Raw genomic sequence first — 21,310 nt, 5'->3', positions numbered from 1 at the left:
GTCGGGGGCACAGGGCAACACCCAGCTGCCCCTGGACGGGACCCTTCGGGACGCCCTAGCCCGAGCCAGACCACGCCCGGCCCAGACCTAGGCCCGCCGGCCCAGATCTAGGCCCGCCGCCGCCACCCCTGGCCACGGCCGCGCCGGCGTCGGGACGCGCCAGCCAGGAGCCAGCCGCGCCGCCATCCCGCCGGAACCACGCAGACCTCGCACCTGGCGGGCGCCGACGCCTCCAGCGCAGAGACGCCGCCCCTGCCGACCGCGCCGGCCCGCGCCGCCACCGCCAGCCGAGGGGGAGAGGGGGCCCTGCCGCCGCTGGCGCCCCGGGGCTTTGCCCGGAGACGCCCTCCGGCGGCGGCGAGGGAGGGAGGAGGCGGAGGGAGGGGTGGGGACGAGGCGGAGATTAGGGTTCCGCCCTGCCGCTCGCGGGAGCGGGCAGGACGAAACGTTTTTTCCCGAGTCCCGGTTCATCCTAATCAATTATACAAAGGCTATTAGAGATGCTCTAATCTTGGCTGTGAGGATAGATTAGGAAACAGCAGTTTGTACTTCCTGATTCAAACATAGTTCATCTGGGCCGCAAGTGAGGAAGTCACCTAGCTAATGTCGTAACGAATGCCGTATGCCCTATTGACAACTAATTATCACAGTCCTTTTTCGTTTTTTTTTTGCAGTGGAAACCGCAGTTTCTGAGATAAGAAGCGTGAGCTACGAAGGGCAAGCTCTGCAGCTATAAAGCCTTACGAAATTGTGAAAAACTAACCGCTAACTACACCATTTGCCATATATATACATATAAACAGTTCACTGCAATGCGAGCATCTCAGGGTTCTAAGAGCATCTCAAGCCCATTCCTCAAAATTTAGAGAAGTATCCAGCCCCTTATCCTTTAGATGAGTATATTTGCTACTATAAGAAAAGCTGTTTTTATAGAATCCTTATAATTAAATCTTTAAACTGGAATTCATATCAATTTAAAATAAATCCATACAAATTTGACTCAAACTAGTACACTGAGACAGCTTAAACTACTCGGATAAACTACACTAACCTAAATCTGAACTAAATTTGATGTCGGTGTTACTATCACTTTCTCCGCCGAGTCGTCGCTATCGGAGGAGACGTTGATGACGGGCACACCGGCCGGCCCCGGCTCCATCGGTCTTCCACGTATTATAGCGCTCAAAGGCTCGGCACTACTTCTCGACATGCTGTGGATATATCGAGCAGAGCATCTCCATATAGTCCTCGTCGACGCGCTGCGCCTCGAGGCGCTCGGGGGTCTCTTGGTCTTGCCGTGCCAACAACGCGGCAGTCGACTGCATCATCCTCTAGAAAATTGGGGTTGCCGAACAAATGTTCAGCCGCCTCATCCACGCCCGTGGCTCCGACTATTTCCCGCCGCCGCCGCCGTTGGGCCTCCAGCCACCAGCCCAACGGAAGCCTAATGTCGAGAGGCGCGCCCGAGGTACCTGTGGTGGTACAAGGCACACACCTAGTCGACAATGATGTTCCACGGCGCGAAACCGTTTGCGACCGTGCCTCCATGATGACGGTTTATCACCATTGCAACGGGATTCAAAAGAACTGGGAATTGGAGGTGCTTGGCGGTAATGGAAAATGGTAGAAGTGGATGACGGAGTGTGCCACCGCGTCTATTTATAGACGATGCAAGCAAGGAGGTTGGTGCGCGGATTAATGTTTATGTGTGGGATTCCCGTACGATGCTGCCAAGGGGAGATGCAACATCAACGTGATGCGTCACCTAATGATGCTATGGAAACAAGCGAGATTTTTAGTTAAAGTTGACCGGCATCTTTAATTTTGGCTGGCCAACTCTTTTCCCTATGACAGGGCTACCTGCCGGTGTCTCTATGACGTGTCAATGCTTTTTGTCCAACGTCCCAAGGCCGCCTCGGATCAGGTTTCCTCTCGTGGTGCCGACAATGTTTTGAGGCCACGGTAGACCCAACACATGTTTAGGGGCCGCGGCTGGACGCCCATTTCTTTCTGACGGCCTCGGCCAATAGTCGTTTGGGAAGGGATATTGGGACCATGATCGGAGTAGCTCTCCCAGTAAAATCTTAGGGTAAGAACTCTGGTGGTGACAACTGTTCCATAATTTCTGGCATATCCATATCAATGCAGTCTAATTTGTCACAGTACAATCTCGAGGTACAATAGTTGCTTAGTAATTTCTGTCACAATGGACCTTTGCATCCAGCCACGTCATTGTAATTAATAATATCTAGCCGACTAATTGTCATAACATGGATTGTACTAGCTCGTCATTCATATATAATTATCGATCAATACGGTGTGATTTACTGCACTAGAATCTTAGGGCTAAAAATGGTAGTGTAGTAAAAACTGCTTCACAATTTCTAGCGTGAATGACGATTGAGGTGACATTTACACCCGAAAATTAAGGAAAAAATTAAGATCGTAGCCGATTGTAAAGATCTCCCTCTTGCCTATAAATATAAGTGACACGCTTTGCTTCCTTGACAGATCAAGTTGAACATTGTGCTTAGAGATAAATCAAATACAACCAAGATCATGGCTAGGATGGCAGCGGTTGCATTATGTGTGGCGTTAGTAGTGATGGTGGCAGCGGCGGGCGCAATGGCGGTACCAGTAGAGATCGAGTGTGGTTCCAAGATGCCTTCGGCTTGTGATAAAGCTATCGACAATGGGACCATGCCGTCGGCATCGTGCTGCTCGATTCTCAAAGAGCAGGAGGACTGCTTATGCATGTACCTTGACCGGCTGAAACGCTCCGACAAGGTCTCTAATGGCTACCAAACAATCGCCTCCTGCGGCATCTCCAATCCTATATGTATTATTTAGACGCATGCATGTGTTGTTGTACCTCTTTGAAAATAAAATGAAAATTTAGGCTTGATGGTACTATTGGTCGTACCAAATCTCCTCTCACTTGTTTGGTTTGTTGCCAAATTATTAGCTTCACATAGTACCATATTGTTGTTGCCCTCACCGATTCTAGCCAAATCTGGTCCATTAATTCAGTATTCCCTCTCTCTCAATGCATACGGCGTAAAAATTCCAGCACGATTCTTTAGGAGCCCTTCCGTAACGATTGCTAGGAGAAAAATAACCACGTTCTTTCCCTTCTTGCCCGAGTGTAACTCTCTCGCGTTCCCAACGCACCCGGGCGGCCTCCTCATACTTCCCCCGGCGCCATTCGTTGGTGTCTCTCCACAATCGCTCCAAACGCGTCCAGCATCCGCTAAATTTTGGCGCTGTAAAAGCACTTTGCAGCACGCTCAATCCGTGTTTCGCACGTGAGGCCATATTCTCCTCCAGCGCAGAAGCTCTAAATTTTAGAGCTATAAAACTGGCTAGTTGTTTCTGCGCGCGATTTGTACAGTGCGCTAAATATAGTGCACGAGATAGCATTTTTGCAGCGCGCTCTACTTTACAGCACCGGTTGCAGCATCATTTGGAGCATTAATTTGCGACTCTCACGTGCTAAATTAATCGCTTTTTTAGATACAGCGTCTGTTGGAGATGCTCTAAAGACTGAGGTCGATCCATGGCGGAGGGTGTAGCTGGCAAAAAGAAGCCACTTTTTTACCGATCTGACCCCCTTCCCCCTTCTTCCCCATGGAACCTGGGCTGTGTTTACATCCAGATCCTAGCTGCCATGGAAACACGGAAGAAAGATCGATCTAAACATGAAGATTACATCCAAAGAAAAATGGGTTATTCCCGGTCCTCCCTCAGTTCAACAAACATTAAACTCCCAGTTCCATCCAAAGAAAAAGCAAGTATTGGCCACACCTCAAAATGTCAGTTCCGCAAAGTGAAGATATAATAATCGATAGCTACACAATTGATGACAAAACATGAAAAAACGAGTGCATATCAGACCAGAGCCAAACCACGGAAGTTACATTGCAATGGTGCGGTAGCAGCCGCCGAAGCCAAACTGACCCAAGCACTAACCAAGTTAGACTATTCCAACATATATAGTAGCTACTTAACACAGGAAGTCTACCTAGATCAGATCAGAGAAGAAACATCCATTCAGGTTTTAAAAAGCATAATTTTTTTTCCACGGCCATGGCGCCCTCCTGGCCAGCACGACCCCTCCCCTGCTGCAGCTGCTGCATAAAGGCCGAATCCACTTCTCCCCTTCGTGATCGCCACGGCACCACTGGTTGAAGAAGGCCCGACTCGCTAATTATCTATAGGACAACAAAAAAGAAATGCTCACCAATTCTTACCATTCCTAAGAGTAAAATAGGTATGGCAGCCATACAACACAGATAGTTCACAAGCGTAAGGGCTGCCTGAATGTGATGTGCAAGCATATCGTGCAAAGACCGGGTATCTTGGGCTCCTAGATCTTCTTCAACTTTACCTAGCACCTCCTTTAAGTGCTCCATTTCGGGGCTCACCTAAAACACCGAGGCATAGAACAAGACCAAGCGCGTTGAACTCGCCGATATCACATGACAGCGGGACACCTGGAGGCAATGGGAGGTAGCAGAGGCCAAGGGCGGACATAGCCTACCACCTCGTGCGAGGCGAGGGAGGCCACAGCCAGCCCAGCAGCCGCAATGCACAGCCAGGTCACCCCGGATCTGGCCATATGCAAGTTCCCTTATGGTGAAGTTGATGTCAATTGTGTATGGTGTACTAAACTGAAACTAATATTTACCAATAGTTTGAACATAAATATTTTTTTAAAGCTCAACGTTGGAGGGAAAACCCTCCACCTGAAGTGAATTTTTTATTGAATCGTAACGAGGGGTTTACATGGGGTTTTACATAGCAGGGCGTGGCTTCCAGCAGGAAACCAACCGACACAAATCATGCAAAAAGAGCTCTATGAGCAAACAGCCAGATGTATTTGTTGAGTAGTTACATCTATATCTAGAGAAACTTAAGTGAACTAATATGAATCGGACAGAGTAGCTAATTTTTAACAATTCAATATACAATTTTTTAAGAGACTATAAAAATGTTATTGAACTTGCTCTTACTTACATAAGCGATGGACAGCGAATTGAAAACATAAAACCCGCACTTACGGATGCTCAAACAAGTAAACGGTTAAACAGCCTGCTAGAAGCGACTTCAGCTGCGGAAGTCGCCTGCCCCGTTGACAGCACCTCCAGTTGTAGCGGTGTTAGAGCATCTCCACCGGGACGCCCCATAGCGGCCCTGGTAGTTTTTTTGGGGGCCGGTGGGCTCATACCAGCGCACCCCAAAAAAGGCCGGCAATCTCGTGTTGTCCCCTTTGCCGGCCCCTCGCGGCACGTCAGAAACCACACGTGGGCTCCACGTGGCAGCCAAACCACTAATAGGAAAAGGCTCATTAGTGGCGCACCAAAAATCATATTCTGTGGCGCATGAGCGGTGCGCCACAGAATCTTCGCCACAAAAATAAGGATTCTGTGGCGCACCATGCGTCACAAGATTAGGGTCTGTTTGGTTCCTAGCCACACTTTGCCAAGCCTAATTTTGGCAAGTGTGACAGCCACAAAAGTGTGGCTAGGATTTTGGAAGCCACAAAGTGTGGCAAAAGTTGGCAAAAAATTCACTATATGACAAGTGGACCATATGGATAGTGAAGTGTGGCAGGTCTAGAGTGTGGCAAGAACCAAACACATACCAAATTGTCGAACTTTGGCTTGGTAAAGTGTGGCTGAGAACCAAACATGCCCTTAATACATTCTGTGGTGAGACGGTGCGCCACAGAAATAAGAGGTTCTGTGACGCATGAGGCCAAGGTGCGCCACAGAAATAGGTGTGCCACTGAATTTCATTTTGGTGCGCCACAGAATAATGTACAGGTATACTTGATTTTGTATTGCTTGGTGTAGACATACAGATTTTATATAGGTTATATGCAGATATGATATAGACAGATGTAGTATAGACAGATATAATATAACAATATTATACATTATTATCATATTACTTAGAGCCCGATCGAGTTATACATATAGCTCCATACAACTTATAATCCATACAAATTAAGTTAATCATCCCGAGATACAAATGAAGTGACACCGGCCGCCACCTACACTAGGATGAAATAGAGTACCGCCGCGACGATGGTTAGCAAGAGCGAGAGCATAACGAAGGTCTTCATCTTGCTCTTGTTCGACTGGTGCTTCCTCCACTTGGCAACCGCCTCGTGTCTAGTCGCGTATCTTTTGTAGCAGTTGCTGCTGAATTTGTGCCCCTGTTTCTTGCAGTCCTCCCACTATTCGTAGACTCCTGGAACCCGCCCCTCAAACACGATATAGTACGTTATCTCTATGGACACAAGGCATATTAGTATATAACGCAATGGAAAGAATTAGAGGGTTCACATACATACATATTCACAAGAATTAAAGCAAGGAAATAATAATAAACCTAAAAGATATATAGCATCAGTATCACATAAATAATCAAGTTCAACGACAACGCAACATAGTAATTGAAGTCCAACAACAACGACCGTTTCGAGCAAAGTAAGCAAGTATAGTTTACAACACACTACACATGGTCCATCGATTCAAAGTAATGGTAGGCACACCGGCCTCGATCAATGAGACGTCTTCTTCAGCGGCTCCGGGAACGGCTTGTACATGCCCTTCTTCGTCCACTTCCTCCGATCACCCTGCCTATGTAGGCGTCCTTCGATATCCCTCTTGCATAACCCTCTAAGTTGGTGTAAGAGCCCCCCTCTGTTGCATACATCTTCTTTGATAATTTCAGATAGCTTTACTTGGATGCGATGGAAGTCTTCTCTAAGATCAGCATCGTTGATCTCCCCTGCCATTTTAATGGGGTCTCACATACTAGGAGGCAGACTCATCATCTCTGCATCCGCGACAAATCCTTTAAGGTGATGGAGGACATAGAAGACCTCCTTAATGCCGCCATCTGGTTCTTCGGCCATGTCATATTCCATGAGGTGCAATCCCCAAGGATCATAATTTCATCCTTGTTTGCGCCCAGAGGTTGATGAGTGGGGGGGGGGGGGGGGTTTGATGTCGCGGTACTCCGGCACTACCATAGCCAACTTGACCTTCATCCGGTCTTCCGCAATTTTAGCGTGGTGCATATCGCGGCTGACCATGGCAGTGCCGCTAGCAACTTCCATCAAGCGGCCGCCGGGCTCTACTGTATGCAGGAGTATGCAGGGTTCGTCCTGAGTCAGGGGCACGTTGGGCATCATGAGATGGCATTCACGAAAGGCATATATAGTTAAAGAAGATGACGCGGAGGACTAAACAATGAGTTACCTTCTTGATGGCGTCGATCTCGGCTAATGTCAATACAAGGGCGTCGGTGCCGGCGTCGGGCCGCTGATCATTCTCGGGTGCATTATCAAGCACCACCACCCTATCAGCTTCCGCGGTTGGGGGCGTCGATGCGACCAGCTAGAGCGGCGGGGTCACTAGTTCCGGCGACACCTGGAAGCTTGAGTTGTTGCCGCTGACGCTGGGCACATGTATCGGCCCCTTTTGACCTGCCACATTCGAAGCAGCTAACCCCTCCATCAACCCAGGGGGATGATCTACCGGAGCCTCTCTTCCACTAACTTACTCATCAGCTCGGTGTTCTCCACTATCTTTTCGGCCACCATCTTCTCTAGTGATCCCACCTTCTTCTTCAGCTCCTGAACGTCGGCTTTATCCTTAGCCGACGTCTTCCTCTCCTTTCTCGTCTTGGCATCCGATCCATAGTACTCGGATACCTTCATACTTGTGCCAAATCCTGACACATGGCCAGCTGACGTCGGCAGCATCTCTAGGTCCCGATTCTTGTATTTGTTCCGTCGACCCCTGGGACGACGGGGCAGCCTTCAACTCATCATCCTTCAAACAAAGGAACTTAAGGTTAGCCCATTTGGCTTCATTGCCTAATAAGATGAACACAATAATATAGACTATCCTTATAAGGTATTTCTCGAAGTCCTTAACGGCGGGGTTATCCGTAATAAATTTCCCCATCTTCCAGTCTAAGTAGCAAGGGGACCGGACAAATTGCCTAGTCTGTAAATCCACGATTCTTAACCAGGGGTTTTCTTTCCCCAGACGTGCAATCTCTTGGTCCTCCTTGTCCCAAATGGGTTGTTTTCTTCGGTAACCACCGCTTCCGCAATGGTGGACCCCTATGTTCAATTCCCGCATCTTCCTCCCCCAGTTTGTCCATTTTTTTAGTATTATCAGTGTCTAAGGACAACTTGAATGCATCAATGTCTTCTTTGGAGAGCGACGACTCTTTGCTACTTATCTTCTCCCAGCTTTCACCAGCCTCGATCTTTTTCTTCAGCCGGAATCTCCAGCTGCTCAAGGCAGTGTTCATCTTCGGGAGAGCTAAAGAGTCCACCTTTTTATTTAACGGCTCCGGGAACGTGTATCGTTGGTGAAGCTTCTGGATGAGGGTATCGGCCAAAGCCGCGTTGGCCTCGCTTCTGATGACATGAGTGTTGATCGACACGGTTTCACAATTGATGCACCCTAGTTGCGTGTTGTACCCTTTGGCAACCTTCGGAGGCTCCAATGGTAGGCCACTCTTGGAGACTACCATGAAAGCATCGGTGATGTTGGCGAGCGCTTGCGGCTTCCGATCACTCCTTGGCCTCCTCGCCTTCCTCTTCTTCTTAGCCTCCTCAGGGTTGCCGCTGCTATCACCTTCCATGCGGTCGGTGGTCTCTTCATCGGTCTCGGCGGCGTTGTCCCAGGACTCTTCCTCATCGCCGGTCTCGGCGGCGGCCCGCCGGCCCTCTCCCTCATCGCCGGTCTCGGCGGCGGCGTCCAGGCCCTCATCCTCATCGCCGGACTCGGCGGTGGCCTCCCGACCCTCTCCATCGTAGTCCCGCCAGAAGACCTTGTTGGCCTCTCTGGCGTCTTCCTCCTGGCTCCTGGGCTTAGAAGTGATTCGAATACATGTTCAAGTGTGCTTAAAAGAAGATCAACCCAATAAATTTGGGTAATCTAACAGCCAAACTTGGCATCCGATAAATAAATACAAAAGATGGGCCGTGTCGTCGCGAGCAGCATGAAGGTAAGACCATTGGGATCATGTCATGTGAGGCTTAGCACCGTCACTACGCTCTTCTAGAAATATCCACATCAATCGTCGATGTGATGAAAAATCCTAACGGACGCGTTAGGTAAAACTCTTATGTTGGAACTCAGCAATAGATAAGTACTCCGCGGCCCGAGCTGAGTTAAGCCAGGTTTCCGAATTCGTGTCCGGGGACGCAGCTGGTTTACCAATATCCCTACGGTTAAAATGTTTATTTATGTATAAAGTAATTAGATATTGCTTTGTAATCAAAGAAATAAGAAGTCGAAGAAGCAAGAAGTCAAAGGAATAAGAATTCAAAGAAGCAAGAAGTCGAAGAAGGAAGTAGTCGATGGTTTTGAGACTCGACCCGCGTCCGCGACTCGAGTAGAGTCTGTGGGGGGGGGGGGGGGGCTACTAACATGGATATGCCATATTGGGTCCTAAATAATGCTATCCATGGTATAAATCACATGAGCGAATAGAGGAAAGCCCACGAAGAAATCCAGAAGGATCTGAAAACATCACGTTATGAAAGCAAAGCCCATATCGGGTAAACCGACTTATACTGTAACTCGATCTCGAGGTGGACTCTGAGACACTGCCTCGTATATAAGGAGAGAGATGGCACCAGAGAGACACCCTGTAACCCTAGTTCTACATCATACGATTTCTGCGATTCACCCTTGATAATAAGATACGTCAGCTAAGTTTGGCTAACCGATTTGTTTACTCGCCAGTGTCCTCCTTCCTAGAAACCCAAATCCATCATCATAGACATTGACGATATTAACCCTTCGTCAACCATCATTTGCACAAAACCATGAGAGAGTACCATTCTTGATGCATCATCACATCATCGGTATCGTGTGGACAAAACATGTTTTTTTCTGATAGTATAAAAACTTTGTGAAAAATAATAAGGCCAAACCTTTGGTATCTTTGTACTTGATTATGGACCCTCTTCCCTGGTGACAGACATGATGGACAAATATCCCCATGAAAAAATATCAAAATATGGATGTATTGATCTATCTATGGAAGAGAATTTCCTAGGAGAATTTTAAAATGTAAGGGATTTATGAGGAGGCAAAGGAGTCTTAAGAAAAACAAACTCAACTGCATACAACATATCGGTTCCGCGTGGCATCGTGCCATTGACCAATGTTAGAAAAAAAGTCATTACAATACCATGTAAAATGAGTATATATTTCAATATGTTTCCATGTTATATTTGTATGGTATTTTAATATTTGATATTTTTTGATCAACTTGGTAAAACTTCAAAAGGTTGACTTGTGACCGAATTTACTAAGCATTATATGTTGAAAATAAGAGAGTATAATCTTAGATATTCAATGGGTAAACCAACATATATGAATTTCATTGTTTGGGAGTGGTGTTTTGGCTCCTGGGATCATATGATCCCTTTATTTTAAAATGCATTTTAAGTACATTTTGAAACATTAAAGAATTTGAAATATAAAATTTGCATGTATATCTTCACATGCTACACGACCACAAAGTTGTTTCATGAAAATTCAACTTATCTTGTGGCTTGTGTAAAAAAGACAAATTTTTATGCTACGAATAATGCTTTTCGCAACTTAAATTTTCTCTTTTTTTTTATATAGACCATACAAAATATCGGTTTTTCTCGAAACTTAACGAACGCGCATATATTGTGGAGATGAACATTTAGATTTTTTTGTCAAATTTTTTTGGAACTTTGAAATATATTTTCTTGGTAGAGGGAGCATACGCACCCAAGAGCCAAATTGAGTTTCTGAATTTCATTCAGTTTTAAAATATGTTTATAATTTATATGCATTTGACCAAGCATTAAATGCATATTTTGGGAAGCATGCCTATGTCTGAAAAATGTGAACTCTTTTGTAACCTTGGAGTAGCCATCCAATGGCGCTGCATCCACCATTTGAAAAAGTTATCCCCATCCAAGAGCCTCCGATGTTTCTTTCTTCTCAGAGGATTTAAGCTTAGAGGATTCCGCCCGTCAATAATGAGGTGGTAGTAGTGACTTCATCAATCTTAAGACTCGTCGGATCAGTTTTTTAGACTCAGTAGTCTTGGTTGTGCCTAAAGAGGTTGGTTGTGCTTGCGTTTATAGAAGTAAAGTGTATATACGTTTGTATGAGCATCTAGGTCTGTGCTGGGTTTCAGAGGATTCCAAATTAGAATCGATGAGGATGTTTAACACAGAGAAGTTCGATACGGACTGTGCAAATCCCAGAGCCAGGTAGCAGGCCCGGCCCATCTCCCTTCCCTCCCTTCTTCTCCTCCACCAAGAAATCCCAAATCTTATTAACCATATCATCTCAAAAAATACAGAAGAAAAAAATCCATCTACTCTCCGCTAAACCCGAAAGCTTCAACCCCGGCGAGGCTCTAGAGCGGAGAGAGCACGCAGGATCCGCGGAGATGCCTACGGCTTCGCCGGCGGTGGGGTGGCTGCAGGCGGCGGCGCAGGACGCCGCCAACTCCTCCTCCTCCTCCTCGCGCTCCGGCTTCGCCGCCTTCCCCGACCAGGTCCTCGTGTCCAAGGCCGCGGGGTATGCTCCAACTCCTCCTCTGATTCCATCGGTTCTCTCTCTGTCGATTTATTCGCTTTGGCCAATTTGGGGGGTCGACTCAGATGTTTATGCTCTGCAATCTAGCGGTAATGAAGATTAGGCACGACCAAGAAAATGTCGAGGATCTTTGGGTGTGTAACTTAATCCGCATGATGCTATACAGTTTTCTGTAACTTAATCCATGCTCAGCCGTAAACCTGGTAACAAGATTTGGACTGAGAAATATACTCTGTATACTGAACCGGCAGAACTTCTGAACATGAGATATTTGACATTTAGTTCTCAGTAGCAATGAGACATTAGGTGATTGCAGTTCCGGACTCACACTAGATCACGATGCCCTCGCTCCTATATGATTCCTGCAAAAAAGTTCTCTATCCCAGTTTTACAATCACTACCACTCCCACTATGCCCCCACCCCTCGTGCCGATACTCATCCTCGAGCACCCTGCTTCTACATAAGTCCTGCTTCGACAAGGATGGTGGATTGGCACCCTCAACCTACGACAAACCACACCCAAAATATGTTGACTGGCTGATTGATTTTAAATCACAGCAGAAACTTGTTGTGGGGATCCTTGTTGATTGAAAGTTGCTCGATATCCCTAGGTGAAAGTTTGGTTTTATGAGGTTTGTTTGAAATTATTGATTTGGATTAGCATGATTTTTTTTCTTCAAAATTCCCTAGTTTGAAGCATTGTGAAGAATCTAATCACAAGTTCAAACATCCGGTCGAAAGCTGGGGAAGTAGCAGGGGCATTGTGGAGGGTGGTCTACATCTCCTGAACAAATTAGTTGTTGATGTCTGCCAGATAGACTCGTCCATCCATGTTAATTAGTAGAGTCCTGCTTTGTTTTCCACCTTTCCATCAACTTTCGAGTTTTGTTTTCTAGATTTAAACTGCAATTGTAAGCTAGTGTCCATGTAAACCTACAGCAGCAGAGCTCATGCTTATTATAGCTCTCTGTAACTGATATACATTTGGTAAATCTCCTGTGTTGCAGCCGGGTTGTGTCTCTGTCCACTTGCACAAAGGTCGGTGCCATCAGCTTCGTGGTCGGGGTTGCAGTGGGCTTCACGCTGAAGAGAAGGCTGCGCAGGTGGGCTGCCAGGCTGCTCAAGAGGATCAAGGACGACGACTAGCTTGTGCAATGTCTCTTAATTTGGTTCACAACCTTAGATTAACTGCGATAGCCGTTTGTATAACTGTACAATCGTGACTCCCTTTTAGGGGATCTGTACTGGCAATTGTGGTACGAGCAGATCGTGCCATACATATTTTCTCGCGAATCATAAATCTATGGTACTGCTCTGTGCCCTTGGCTGACGTTTGTCGTGTCACGTCTGCTGGTACTGGTTTCGGTGAATGGTTGCTGTGAAAACCGATGAACTAATGTAGTTTGGGCATCCAGTTCCAGAAAGTGCTTTGCGCTTGCTCGGTACTGGCTCAGGCAAGGCATCAGGTTCAATCAAATCAATAAATCAAAAGGAAGTTCTCCTTGAGTTCTTTTGATATTGCTGCAAATAGTTGGATGGAACGAATCTTTAGTTGGTCCCGTGTCCAAAGAACAAAGACAGAGCGTATATATCATCATCCTTACCTCTTTTCTCTTCTCCCAGCTAGCAGGAAGAAAGCCCAGCCACCACCTACGATTATATTCGAGCTGAACCACCAGCTCATTCTTGCTTCAAGCCTGAGAAAAGAAACCCCCTAGCAGGTGAGTTTAATAGCCCGGCCTCTTCCAATTGCCTCTCACCCCCTCCAGTTGTCGGAACTCAAGATATATTTGAAGATTTTGTTGGCTCCTTCTCCAGTTAATCAGTGTTTGCCGTTCTTTGCTGCTGGTCCTCTGGAGTTACTGCTCCATATTCAGGTATATACTCAAATCTAAATGTTACATTCCCTGTAGTGACACTGATTTGGTTATTTCGACGATGTATTACCTATACATTAATCATCTTGTATTACCTATAGCTTTGTGAAGTTGTGCTACGACGTCTTCCCTGTAGTGACAGTGATTTGGCTATTTCGACGATGAATATTACATTCTGTTTTGCTTTCTGAACATGTGCTTGGAGGCCTTTCCTGAAGGGACACTCATTTGGTGATCCAGGTCTGCACTAATATTTGTTCCTGCAGACTTGTACATGTGTTGTACTCTAATATCTCAATTGATACTTAATTAGACATAGCCCGGCTTTAATTAATAAAGCCTCAACGGCCAGATACAAACAAGTCACCGAACACAAATAAAGAGTCTTACAAGCAGTTCAGCAACTGCACAAACGAAAGAGACAACATAAAAAGTCAGCTAGTGCCCCAACACTCACCTGAACACCAAACCGGAAGATAACTACCAAAATGCCCTACTTAGAGCTTACTCTTCACAGCTTTTCTTCATTGTTTACTGCCCTGCTTAGTGCCATCAGGTTATTTGGTGTTCTGCTTAGTGTTTACTCTGTCTCCCAAGGTGAGCTGAACCTCCTTGTCTGCTTGGGTTAAAACTTAACACTTCCAAAATGCATTAAAACCTCCAAACCAACACATAAAAGGCCTTTGGCACCTCTCGGAACAGGAAAAACTTCTTCCGAAAATCTCAGTTAGCTTGTTGTGCTGAATAACCTTGTTGTGCTGTATATAGGTCCAGTTTAGCTCTTCACTTCTTCAGCTAGCTGCTGTCACCTGTTTGGTTTTATCAGTTTCGTCAGAGCCACAGACTGCACGAGTGTGTGTTCCGTCGTATGGACCACGCAATTAGGTAGTCGACGGCGTATGCTGGAAGGTCAGGATCAAATACAACAATCTATCTGGAGCCAAAGTGACACCACAATGATTCAGTGAAGCAGCTAAGTCGATATCAAGATGTTAATTTTACACAACGCTTCACATTTTCAGCAATGGGAGATCGTAGTGTTGATGTTCCCATAATGCGTTGTACCGCTGTTCATACATGGACACACATGCCAGTCCTCCCCGCAAAAAACATAAATAAGACACCCATGAGATGCAGATTACCTTGCTCAAATCAAAGGACATCTGAACATCTAGATCTGAAAGGCTTTATGTACGCCTTTGACCTGTACTTATCATTGAATGAATAAAATCTTTGTACCATCGTATGAAAAAAGAACCCTCAGCCCCTAATTCCCTGTTCGGGATGAACAAGTCAACTGAACACATTTTTTTTCCTAACCGCTTTGAAGTTTCAACACATCCAGGCCGTTTCGTGATGGTGAAACATCAGTTGAATCAGATAATGTTTTCTATCTTGTTTAAACTATTTGTGACAGCGGAAGTGACGTGCATGACTTGTTCATGAAAGGTTTTTGTTTGAATTCTTTGAGAAAAAACAGCTAGCTATTTGACCGAGAGAGGACAGGAAGAGGGTGAGTTGCCAAGCGACTGCATGAGAAAAGAAGAAACTGGCTGTTGTACTAGTCTACTACTCTGCTCAAACGTAAAACCTCACTAATTTCTTTTTTTCCTGAAGAATTCTGCAAATTTTCCAGAGATTATTGGATTTTCAGCTGGAATCACCGCGGTTCAACTAGCATGACTACGTCCTTGTAGATTAGTTTTCTGGTAGCACTACAAGGACCTTAAAAGTGCTACATATCAGCCCTTTTAAGGTCCCTGTTCGCATATGGAAAGGGCTAAACCTTATAGAATGTTAGGAGTCGCATACCCTTTGCATTTTTTGGGTTGCGATATCAGAGAGCCGTGTACCTTCAGGAAAAATCATGCATGATGCATCACACACGGATTATTTTTTTAAAAAAGGTGTGGAATGTAGGAGACAATCACAAATGGTTTCAGAATAAAAATTGTGTGAGATCCACCAAGAAGTACTCCCTTCCTTCCATGAAAGTTGTCTTAGATTTATCTAAATTTGGTTGTGAGTATTATTTTTAATCATAATAGGTCTACTTTTTGGAAGTTTTGCCAAAAAGGACCACTTTCCCCACTGAATTGCCAGAAAAGACCACCTGTGAACGGAATTGCCAAAAAAGACCACCCTATACGTGGCGGCAGGACCCCAAGCGACACGTGGCGACATGCCGCCGTGTGCCGTGGTGGAAGGACCTGCCGCCGGCATGGGTGGCAGCATGTTACGCCAGCGCGGGAAACGGCACAGTGGTGGGACATGCCGCCACACCGTGTGGAGGCATGCTGACGTGGCGGCCGCGGTGGTGGGCCATGCCGCCACATCGTGTGGAGGCAGGCTGACGTGGCGGAGCACCTCGCGAGACCGGCGCGGGAAACGGCGTGGTGGTGGGCCATGCCGCGACACCATGTGGAGGCACGCTGACGTGGCGGAACTTGCGCCGTCTACTGCAGCCTGCCGCCTGTGGCTCTGGCGGCACCCTCCTGCCGCCTCCGTCCGTGGCGGCACGTGCCACGTGTCGGCTGGCCGGCGTGCCGCCACGCTGCAGGTGGTCCTTTTTGTCAATTATTTTCAGAGGTGGTCCTTTTTGGTAATTCATTGGAGCAAGTGGTCCTTTTTGGCAAAACTTCCTACTTTTTGCACCAAGGTATCTTGTACCATACTAACCTATAGTGTCGAAGAAATGTTCAAAAAAAAAACCTATAGTGTCGAAGTAGAAAAATGTTTTTTCCATTTTTTAAATGCTAAAAGGTTTTCTCCGTGGCACACGGTTTTTGCCAAAAGAATAATGGTATGTAATATATGAGGAAATCACACACGAAAAAATGGTGTGCGGTGTAGGAGACAATAAACACGGTCTTAGAATAAACATTGTAAGCGATGCACCAAAAAATAATTTTCATGGTAATGAGTCCCATGTTTTGCATGGAGGTGTAAATTGCCATGGAAAATGAAACTATCAAAGTGAGCTGCCGACTTTTGCAAACAAAAAAAGATCCATCTTCGAAGGAACAAAATTTTGGTTTTTGGTGAAGCATAGAGAATATGATGCAAAATTACATCAATCAATTTTCACACAAACTTAGCCATATTGGAAGGAGAATGCCAATTTATTATGAATTTTCAAGCTATCAATCTACTTTTGCCCCATTTAAATGACCTTATGTCGAATTTTCGAAAGTAATTCAAATTTGAACTGCAAGTGGATGATACTTTTCTCCTGAAAATTTTGTAAAACAATTTACACTAGTAGTCATTATATCAAATAACCACTAATATTTTTGAAACATTCAATGCCTTGTTATGAATAGCAATATCGACCATTTCACCCTGTTTTGAAAACAAATCAAAGAAAACGAAGAAAATTTTAAAACATCCTTCCGAATAGAGAGTCCTTATATGTGTACTAGATGCAAGTAAAAATACCGAACTTGTATTATTACAAATCCAGAAATCCTTAAAGAAATTCTTCACAATGGACTATCATGTATGAAGATTCATAGGTTTCAGGCAAAATGACCAAGTTCATGGACATATGGTCGGCATAGTCTATGATATTAAGCTCATATTCAGCACATAGGTCTACTTGGCATGGCAAGAAATATTGTTAGGATTTTATCTTTCTCGCGGTCACACAACGTGTATGGTTCACATATATCTCATGCGAGATCTTTCTTTTCGAGAGATTCGGAGTCCACGAGGTCGTGACTTTCTAGTACGAACAACCTTCTCTTTCTTTATATCTTGGGTTAAAACATGCAGGTACGAACAACTGATGAGTCAGATTTATGTTAACTTTTCTCTCAGGCAATTTCGTGACAGATCATGCTGAGAAAGTGACAAGGACATATACAAGGTCAAGGAAGGGGGACGATCAACAGGTATGGTGGCCTAGTTGGTGGAAGGACAAGAAGAAATTGTATGGGGATGCGGCAGTCAAGGAAAGGGAAAACATCAATATTCCTCGCTAAGACTCCAATTGAGGCCAACCATTAAAGGTGGAAAACATGCTCGTGTCTTCGTTGTGCGAAGCACATGCCGCCCTCTTATGTTGCAAAGGTGGGCTCACTACTCTGCAAGTTTAACGATGTAGATTTGAATGAATCTACGACAAATCTGCGGTGGTTATTTTCGAACGGGAGAAGTAATAAATACGTACTCCGCAAAAATGGTTTAAGCAGCTAGCACAATAAGCAGTGGGAGCAACCTCGGAAGGGCACTAGCATCCATATACTATTTATTTAATATGCTTGGTAGATGGCTGAACGGTGTGGGAAAAGTAATAAAGAGAAGATTTGGATTGGTGTTTCGGTTATTTGTTGGGCTATTTGGAGAATTAGAAATGATATTATTTTTAACAAATAAAGTGTAACTAATTTTTTGTAGGTTATCCGGCGAGCTGCTCATACAATTCAACAATGGATTTTCCTTCTTCCGTCGGAGCAGCGGGAGGATATATCTATTGGATGCAACTGGATGCTAGTGGTTGCTCAGGACTTCTATTTCCAGGCTACTGGGTGGCGGCATCTTAATAGAATAGCAAATGCATAGTTTTTCTGTTAGCCGTATTTTCTTTTGGTTGATTCACGTATCGACCTTAGATTTTCCATAATTGTAATAAGGGAGGATGGATTCTTACGGATTTGATACTATGATTAATAAAGCAAGCCATGTGCATCTATTGATGCAGATGCTGGGGCTATGCTCCTTTATCGAAAAAAATACAAACAAATATTAAGCAGAAGCAGTCTCATTCTCTGAATCATCGAATACAGATGGTGAAATTGTGATATTGACTTCCAGATCACCTGTGTGAATGTGTGATGCCTACATGATGGCTGCAGTTGTGGGAATTTAAAGATTGGCTCATTTTTTTGAATCGGGCCACTCCACTTTCCATTACTTTCACAACGGAAATATACATTATTCAAATGTCAAAGCGGAAAGTAAACAAAGGAAACGAGAAAGAAAGAGCGCCCTAGCACTGATAGGAAACCCGCTGACAAATGAATCGGCATCGAAACATCTTCTACGGGACAAAAACCTATCAACACAAAGACTGGAAACAAGGAGTTCACCATACAGAAACACACAACCATAGCCAAATTCAACAGGTAACTTCTATCCAAGCGCCAGCCCTCAACAGGAAACAGCTCACGGATTTATGGTCTGCATCATGTATGCATATCAATTAGAAAATATTCAATTGGAAATGTTAAATCTTACTGAATATAAAACTAAACAACTTACCTGTTGAATTAGCTAAAGAAATAAAGACTCGAGCCTTATGTGCCTTAGAAGTCCACGTTTATCCAGCTCAAGCTGGAAACTATGAAGGACAAGGGACAGTGCGGTCTCTAGCATCTCTCCCATATCTGCTTGGTCATATATTTTCTGCATTGTTGCCATGTCTCATGCATACTGCAAACAATGGGTGTAGGCGTTCCTCTTAAATCGCAGGACGTCCTTTGCAGCATCGGGGTAATAGGTACTTCCTCTGTAGAACATATTCAGGTATGGGTTTTGCTGAATGAGTGTGTCCCAGTTTGCAGGGAAGTGCAAACTATTCATAACTTCTGTATACAACGTATAGTTCCACTTCTGGAGAATATCGTTTGAAAAATCATATATACGAGTAAAAAGCTCTTTCTTGACGACGCGCCAAATGAGGGAGCAATGATGCTGAATAGCATAGGAAGCTGTGTCTCCATTGGTTTTCATCAGGCTAAGGAGTTGTTGGAAATCAGCAGGCAAAGATACCACTGCTCCACTGAAGATTGTCTGTCTGAACATTTCCCCAACGCTTGCATAGTTCTTCTTCGCAAGATTGCCGTCATAATTTGCTGTCCAGGATGCAGCATGGAGAAAAGGTTTTCCAGACAGCAGGTCAACGAAAACATTGTTAGCCTTCAACTTGAAGAAGCATATGTTATTAGTTTCAGGGTCTGGCATTAATGCTAGCACACGCCTCATCAGCCGTTTGATATCATCAGTCAGAACAAGGCGCCTATGATTTGGATATCCTGGAGGTGATACATTCGTTGTTTTGGTAATCAGCTTCACATATTCAGACAATGGCAAACTCGTACTCAGTAATTGGGAATACATGTCTCCTGAATAGATGAGAACTTTAGAACGCATAAAAAAGCCAGAAAGCGAAAGAAAAGCGTGCCAACAAAACTGAAATAATTGAAATGTAAAGCAAGAGGCACCACAATGAACCAGTTGAATATTTTCTGCTAATAATGTAAACCAGAACATAGATCCGTTGGTAATTTCTACATATTGCAGATATACAGAGACTGAAGCAGAACCAGGCTATATTTTCTGGGGTATACGTGTAGGTGTTGACTATTGCATATTGTGCTAGTGGTCTAGTAGATTGTTTATTTAGAAACAGGTGGCAGTACAGCTAATAATCTGATCTATAATAGCCGAAACATAACATGCATTCCCAATTTCTCGTTGTTATTCAGGATTCAGTCACAGCAAGCTACACACTCAGTGTGCTCAAAATACAGGACGACTAGAACAACCGAGGTCAAAATTAATAAACATATCAGTACTATAAATAAATAAAATATGAGAATGCACGGGCAAACAACTCACCATCAAATCTGCCGGAGAAATCTGCCAGAGAGATCGCCGGGGAGGAGTGCTCGCCAAAAAAAGGTGAGGCTTCCTTTTCCCTCGCAAAGAAAAAAACAGAGTAAGACAGATGTTTTTGTTGTTGTTGGTGAGACGGGTTGTCTGAACATCAGGCAGGATCGCGAGCTCACCGCCGACAGCCCAGGAAAATTGTTCGCCCGTGAGTTGAACACGGAGGAGGCCATCGTGAGAGTTTTTCTGCGCAAGTAGGAAGCTTTGATCAAAGGGAACAAGAATAAGAGTCAGGCTTTTATACACTGGGGTGGGATGAGGTATATGACATGAGTGTGGATACAAGAGACATATACCTCATTTGCGAAAACAAATAACACCCCGCATCTTGTAAACTAATTGCATACTTTGCTGCTGATAATCATAACCGTGACGTACATCCGTTGCTAATTTCACAGATAGAAGCAAAAGCAATCTCCTTTTTTTTCGGATGTAACATTGCCGAGTAAGTGTTAACCGCGAGTCTATTGTTATTTCTAGATTGTGGATATATTAGATATGAATGTTGTGCTAGTGGAATACCCAATTAGAAACTGGTAGCAGATTTACAGCTAATGATCTGATCTATAACAGCAGAAACGTAGCCTCCATTGTGAATTTCTTGTTGTTACCCAGGATCCATTCATAGCAAGCTAAGGACTAAGATTTGCAAAAACTACACGACGACAAGAACAACAGAAGTCAAAATTATTAACATATGGGTACACCTGCAATAAAATATAATTATGCAAAAGCAGATCGGCTCACCACCAACTCCCCGGGAGGACTGCTCGCTGAAGAAAACAGCAAAACAGATCTCAGCGGAGGCTTTCTTCCTCGCAAAAGAAGGAAATAAACAGAGTTAAACAGAGTTTTTTTTTGGGTATAAGACTGGTTCTCCGAATTACTCAAGGCTCTCTGAAAACAGCTGCACGGGGAAGAGCGCCCTCAGCAGATAACCGAGCTGAAGATCCCTGAAGCCGTTGAAGATCACTGACCGGCGATGCGTGCTCGACGGTGAGCTCCAGGAAGAGCGTGAAGAGCAGCCGGCTTGCTTAGAGATGAAGAAACCTTCGCGATCGTCTTGGAGGCCGCCAGCGCAGGGAGGCGGCTTTGCTCTTCTCAGAGGAATGGCGATCGATGATCAGGCA

General features: G+C 44.9%; 2 protein-coding genes across 2 annotated transcripts; one reads left to right on the top strand and one right to left on the bottom strand.

Moving 5' to 3' along the window:
* Positions 1 to 11,481: 11,481 nt before the first annotated feature.
* LOC124660449 lies at positions 11,482 to 12,777 on the top strand. Its single transcript, XM_047198263.1, has 2 exons — positions 11,482 to 11,612; positions 12,639 to 12,777. The coding sequence occupies exons 1-2, from the start codon at positions 11,482 to 11,484 to the stop codon at positions 12,775 to 12,777; spliced, it is 270 nt and encodes an 89-aa protein (XP_047054219.1).
* Positions 12,778 to 18,932: 6,155 nt separating this feature from the next.
* LOC124664384 lies at positions 18,933 to 20,998 on the bottom strand. Its single transcript, XM_047201918.1, has 4 exons — positions 20,928 to 20,998; positions 20,300 to 20,366; positions 20,130 to 20,202; positions 18,933 to 19,633 (listed from the first exon to the last, which is right to left on the bottom strand). The coding sequence occupies exons 2-4, from the start codon at positions 20,351 to 20,353 to the stop codon at positions 18,933 to 18,935; spliced, it is 828 nt and encodes a 275-aa protein (XP_047057874.1). The 5' UTR covers positions 20,354 to 20,366; positions 20,928 to 20,998.
* Positions 20,999 to 21,310: the final 312 nt, after the last annotated feature.

Source organism: Lolium rigidum, chromosome 6, assembly GCF_022539505.1.
Source record: "Lolium rigidum isolate FL_2022 chromosome 6, APGP_CSIRO_Lrig_0.1, whole genome shotgun sequence".
Taxonomy (NCBI): Eukaryota; Viridiplantae; Streptophyta; class Magnoliopsida; order Poales; family Poaceae; genus Lolium; species Lolium rigidum.
The sequence above is the reverse complement of the archived record's forward strand: the minus strand, read 5'-3'. Positions and strand labels throughout refer to the sequence as shown.